This window comes from Kryptolebias marmoratus, linkage group LG18 (assembly GCF_001649575.2).
Source record: "Kryptolebias marmoratus isolate JLee-2015 linkage group LG18, ASM164957v2, whole genome shotgun sequence".
Classification (NCBI taxonomy): domain Eukaryota; kingdom Metazoa; phylum Chordata; class Actinopteri; order Cyprinodontiformes; family Rivulidae; genus Kryptolebias; species Kryptolebias marmoratus.
Genome location: NC_051447.1, coordinates 1,364,409 through 1,370,408, shown reverse-complemented (window position 1 = coordinate 1,370,408; position 6,000 = coordinate 1,364,409). Strand labels below are relative to the sequence as shown.

The following is a 6,000-nucleotide window of genomic DNA, read 5'->3' as shown; positions in this document are numbered from 1 at the left end:
AATTCTAGTATGTTCTGCTAACTGGGTGTGTGATTGTGATAACTGTCCAATGTTTGGAAAAAATGACGCTCTGTTTTCAAAACTGTGCCTAAGCAATGGTACGAAACTGAATGGGAGAATTTTCCGACAGTACCTTAATGTAACAGGACTGTCTCCTTCGCGTCGTGATTTGAATAAACGGACCAATCAGCAGCCTCAGAAGGCGGAAGCGGCAGACATTCCGTCACTCTCACCCAATCAGCGCGCAGCTCTGTTGTTTGCCTTGCTTTTTGAATTGAGCTCCAACAGCAGACCGACAACCACCCAGCATCGGGCGGCTCTGAAGTCGTCATTTGTCATCAATCAGAAAATTGTCTATTGGTCTGTTCTTTTACAGTAAGAGCACCATGCGGTGATGCGAAACCTTTTGGTTTATCGGACGAGTGTAGCAGATTTTCTTAAAGAGTGTGGACTTAACTGTATCGCTGTTTTAGCTCTGCAGCTATCTAAGTTAGCTAGTGAGTTTATTGAAGTTAACAGGTTCAGCGGCCAGTTAACCATCGCTAACTTTTTATTTTTATTTTGCTACTTCATCTAATATATCTGGGGATTAAGTACGCCGGTAAGTTAGAGTTAAAAAACCACAATACGTATTAAAAGTTGTTTATAAATGACGTTTAGTCAGGTTTCAGTGAAAGTGGCTAACGTTAACGACATAGTGTGCCACGCTATTTCTCCTGTTACCTCTAAGTTGGTTTCTTCTACTTTGTTACGCTTTTGATGATCAACAAATTAAGATATTTATCGCCCGTCGCCGAAGGCTAAAGGCGATGTTGTTTTGGCTCGTCTCTCTGTGTGTCTTTGTTAGCATAATAGCTCATGAACCACAGGACGGATTTTTTTTAAACTGAAAGCAATCATTGAAAGTTCAGCTGCAACTGATTAACTTTAGGAGTCAACCCGATTTTAGATGACTGCCAAAGGTAATTGACCTTAGTCAAATCAAAAATCTCTCTAACTAAAGTTAGTCTCACATATATTGAGTTAATATTTGTTGTGGTAGTGGCTGACAGTCATCCTCAACACAGTCTGAGCTCTGACAGATTCTGTGAGACCTCACAATATTGCATGAGATCGAGCATAATGGTAACCAAAACGGCTGTAACTGTGATCTTTGTCAGTGTACGATGATATTAGTTTAAAACTCTTGACATGAAAGGTTAATGAGTGGCTGACATAAACAGATTTGTTTTATTTTATTTTTTTCAAAGCTTAATATTGGAAATGTTGACACTTTTTTCATATTGTCCTTTTCTCCCCTTTCTGTCTAAATTAATTGAATCTGTTATTCAACTGTAACTTTAGAAAGTTTGGAGAATCCTTGGCTTCCTACCCCGATGATGGCTGACAGCAGCATGGTGACTTTAGGGATGGCTCGGAGTCTGCTTGTGGATTCTTCGGTCTATGATTCCAGGATTGTTGAAACCACAAGAGACCATGCTTTTCTGGGCATGACCTGCGAGCATGGGGATGGTGAGTCTGCAAGCAGTTTACATTCTCTTCATTCTTTTTTACTTTCTCTTCAAGTTGTCAAATAACCTAAAACAAGTTGTTGGTGTGTGTGTAGAACACTTGATATGAAAAGGTCAACACTGTTTCAGGGTCTGTGAGGTGTACTACATAACAAAATTTCCTGCTTCACGAGCTATGTTGAGCTGAAAATCAGAGTTTTCAGTATCACAAAGGAGGATCTGTTTGAGCAACTAGATCACCATGGCAAAGGAGGCTTAGCTCATAAATTGCTCATGAGCAAGTTAAGCATGTTGTTAATTGTCAGTAAGAAGCAAAACCCACCAACACAAATAAACCCGCCAAACACACCAACTCTGACCCATGCGTACGCTCATTTTGGAGACAAGAAAAGTTGGCGACAGATGGTGAAGTGGGGAATTGAAGTTACACTGCATCATGATTCCTCTCAGAAATTTAGTTTCACTCCATAATCAAACTTTAATCTTAGATCGACTTTATCATAAGCTTTCAAAACAGCAGGATTATTTATGCTTCTGCTGGTGAGCCATAAGTTTTCTCTCCATCACATTCTTCTCCCTGGATGATCACCAGGGTGATGTGTACCACAGTCTAACCCATAAGGGGACAGTGGCTACCCCCTCAGATGCTGCCTCCTAATCCCCTTTCCAAAGCCCCAGAGTGCAGAAGAGGCACGCTTTAATACCGCTCATACCCGTGCTCGCCAGATCAGCTTTTGGCAGACCATCCCATTTCAGCACGACACCGGCCATCCTTCTTTTAAATGGTGTCAGTTCGGGTATGCCCTAACCCCCACCTGTAGTTGACATGCACTGGCGGAGGCCGGTTAGTTGCTTTTTTGCCTCCACCCTAAAATCTGACCACTTTTTCTTCACCTTGACCCGGGTCCTCTTTGTCCCACTCTCTGAATTAACAGTGGGAACGACGTATTGCTGCTCACATCTTTTCCTTTTATTTGTAACGCCGCTACTGTGGCTCCAAAAAATTATATTTTTTCTCTTCTCCACCTCATTCACCGGCACATCAATTTCTTCCTTGATGAAATTTTGTTTCTTTGCTTGTTTCTCCGTGATTGCCATTGTTAACCATAAAAAAACATTGATCAGCTGGCTCATTTAAATCCACCTTCACATTCATGAGGTGCTTTGCATTGATCATTTTTGGTTGAATGTGGGCGTGTGGAGGGCAGAACCTGAGATGGGTCCTTTTGGGCCAACTTTTAGGTACAGCTGTGATTTATAAAGGGAAGTTGCTTGCTGGTGTGCATGTGCACGGTTTTATGAATCTGACATTTTTTTGGCATACACCATTTTAGCCTTTTGGCGTATGCACACTTTTAGTATGAATCCTACGCAGTCTTTTATAAATGAGACCCCAGGTCACTATCTGGTGCTGTAACTTTTGTACCTCAGCAACACGTGCATAAATTCAGACACTTCAGTCTTAAGCATAAAATTGGTTACATCTGAAGACACAAACATTTGTTTGGGCTGAAGATGAGGTTGCCTTGTTGCTACACATTACTTTAAATTATAAATCTAAAAAGATCCACCATTGTTACTGTTGTTGATCTAGTCATGCATGTACAGAAAAACTACTGACTAATTGCAGCCGTAGTGTGCATGTGCGAACACTTTTGCCTTCAGGAAAATTGTGTTTTCTCTTGAAACAATAAAGAGCATTTGAGAAAACTGGAGACCTGCATGTAAAAGTTTTCGGTGTCAGAGAAGCTGATCACTGTTGTCTTGTAGACATACAGATGAAATGCAACAAATTGTTCTGTTTTCACTTAAAAACAGTTTTGTGTAAACTGGGCCTTCATCATTCAATCTTATATGAAGGCCTATAGCCTTGCTAATTTCCTGTATCATTAGATTTAAAAAAAAAATTCCCTGTTGTGCAAGACAAAGAACCTTCAACTGATTAAAAACACAACGAACAAAAAATTGTGCAACACTATATACATAGAACTGTATCAAGTTGATGATGTCCAAAATGCTGTTTAAGTTTTTTATATTTTGTTTGAATTTGCTAAAATGACCTTAAATAGTTAATATTAGATTTAATTTGTTAGTACCTCTGCTTATCAGATAATATCTATTAACATATTTTATTTGATCTGTGAAGTGATTTGCACATTAGTCTGTTCTAGGTCAGTGTCAGAGCTAAATAAACCTCCTGACTGTGGAGTTAACACCTTAAGATCTTTTTGTTTTGACTTAAACAGCAGCAGGTTTATTCTGATTTATAATTATCAGATTTCTGCAATAAAAAAATGAATATTCTTCTCCTGTCCTAATTATGGCAGCATTGTCCTTATCTCTTTCCATTAATAGGCTACAACCTGCTGTCGTTTATGAAAGAAGCCTTGGGGCAAGCAACATTATTATATTTATTATTTACATTATTTGTTAGCTTAGTGTATTTTGAGCAGAATAAAAGTCAAATGACTTGTGGAATGCTCCTTTTCATGTAAAAACTCAGACTAAAAAAGAAAGTCTGATTTAACAAAATTACATCAGAGAACTGTTGTAGTAGGTTTAAAGTTTGGCATGGGTCAGAAATGATTTTGTCTGTCTGTCTGTGGAGCAGGGCAGTGACAGTCTGTTGCTGAAACTGCTCCGCTGTCTGGAGATGATGATGTGATTGTCTATGAGTAACAGGAGCCGGCTCAGCAACACATCAGGCTGTCCAGCTCTGTTCCCACAATAGAGCCCACCAACCTCACCAGTTTGTCTCGTTGTGAGGCGTCCTTTTTTTAAGCTGCCTCTTTAGCACGCTTAGGAGGAAGAAAGGAACTTACCACAACAATCTGATAGAGCATATGCAGCAGCATTTTTACTTCTGAGGAAGTACAGTTAGTGTTGTCCTCTCCTGCACAAAATGTTAGTGTTGGCAGTCCAGTCCAGTTTATTACCCAACTGCACTGTATTTGTAGGTCTTTACACGGTCCACACAGATGCCTTTAGTGGTCACAGGCTTCAGGTGAGGCCTTGGCCTTCTGAAGTCCAACACCATCTCTCTAAGCTTGGTGGTGTTCAGGCGCAGTTGATGTGGTAAAGTCAAAGATTAGTTTCCTGTACTCCTCCTGACCACTCTTGATACAACCCACAACAGCAGTGTCATCTGCAAAATTTTGCATGTGACGGGACTCAATTGTACACGGTGAACAGGACCAGTGAAAACACCTAGTGGCGTTCCAGTACTGCTGTGTCAGACCTCCAGGCCCTCTTTCACACATACTGGGATCTGCCTGTCAGATAGTTTGTGATCCATTATGAATAATAATCTTAAAATAAAAAAACTCTCAACCAACCAGACTTTTTTTTTTTTTTTTTTTGTAGTTAAAGAAGCTTGGCTTCCCATCCGGGAGCTTCCTCAAATCAAAACTAGAGAGTGTGGAGTTCCAAGCTCTTAAACTGCATGAATGCTTTAATTAATCTGAATTCACATTCAGATTAATCTCACACCTTCTCACCTGAGGGTCATTAAGGGCTTTGTTTGGCTCACAAGAGAAAAGAGGCAGCTACCTGCTGCTGTTTAAGTTGGGACTTAAAGATCTCAGACTTTTATTGAAACTCTACAATACAGAGTTTTATTTATCTCTGACTTTTACCCAAAATGTGCAAATCACTTCAATGATTGAATCCAATTTGTTATTTATGAAATGGCTCTGGTGTACAGAGATACTAACAAATTCAAATTAGTAACCTTTGGACATTTCCACAAATTCAGACAAAATGTGAAAAATGTGGACAACTCATTGTACATTATCATCTTTCTTAACATTATTTCTTCCTGCAGTCTAACTGCAAAGATTTGGTGGCACAAGCAAGAGGAAATTGTTTATAAATGTATTCAAGCCTAACATATTTTTCAACAATTTTTTTGGACAGAAACTTATAGGAGTTAAACAGTTTAGATCATATGGGAAGATTTTTATTTAAAAATAAAATGACTGTGCCTAAAAGTCTTTTCAGATGTAATGATTAAATTGACTCTCATCCTTGAATAATTATTGTTTGTGATCAAATTTAAAAAGTAAAATGTCAGCATTTAATCAACACATAAATGTGTGGCACTGACTGACTTATGATGGCAGAAAAATATTGTAGTGTCAGGCAGAGCTATGACTATAAACACCTGGACAAAGGAGCAGGGATAGCAGTTGTAGCCTATATTTTTGCTCCCCCATTTTTTGATCTATAGCATGTTATCACTTCCAGTTATAAGATAAAACAAGCAGTGTTTATTGTTTCTAATTTTACTTTCTTGGTTCCAAAACAAAACAAAAAACAATAAAAAAAAACAAAAAAACACTACATTTTACTCTACCCCGCTAGCACACTGGTAGCCACTAGCTTGCAAATTAGACAACTTTCAGTTCTTGAGATGAGGACAAACAGTAATTTTTTTAAGCTTTAAAACTTTTTCTATCTATTATTCAAATAGAATAGAGAAAGAATATTG

At 38.7% G+C, this 6,000-nt stretch overlaps 1 protein-coding gene across 7 annotated transcripts in view; it reads left to right on the top strand.

Annotated features, from left to right (window-relative positions):
• The first annotated feature begins 285 nt into the window (after positions 1-285).
• Positions 286-6,000, top strand: part of ect2 (epithelial cell transforming 2) — an 86,116-nt gene continuing 80,401 nt past the window's right edge. For all 7 annotated transcript variants that reach the window (XR_005234436.1, XR_005234437.1, XR_005234435.1 and 4 more), the window contains exons 1-2: positions 286-601; positions 1,345-1,512. Coding sequence is in view for 4 of the 7 variants with exons in the window: in XM_017436889.2 (XP_017292378.1) it covers positions 1,377-1,512 (136 nt within the window). In the remaining 3 variants the exon portion in view is untranslated. The remainder of the gene's footprint in view (positions 602-1,344; positions 1,513-6,000) is intronic.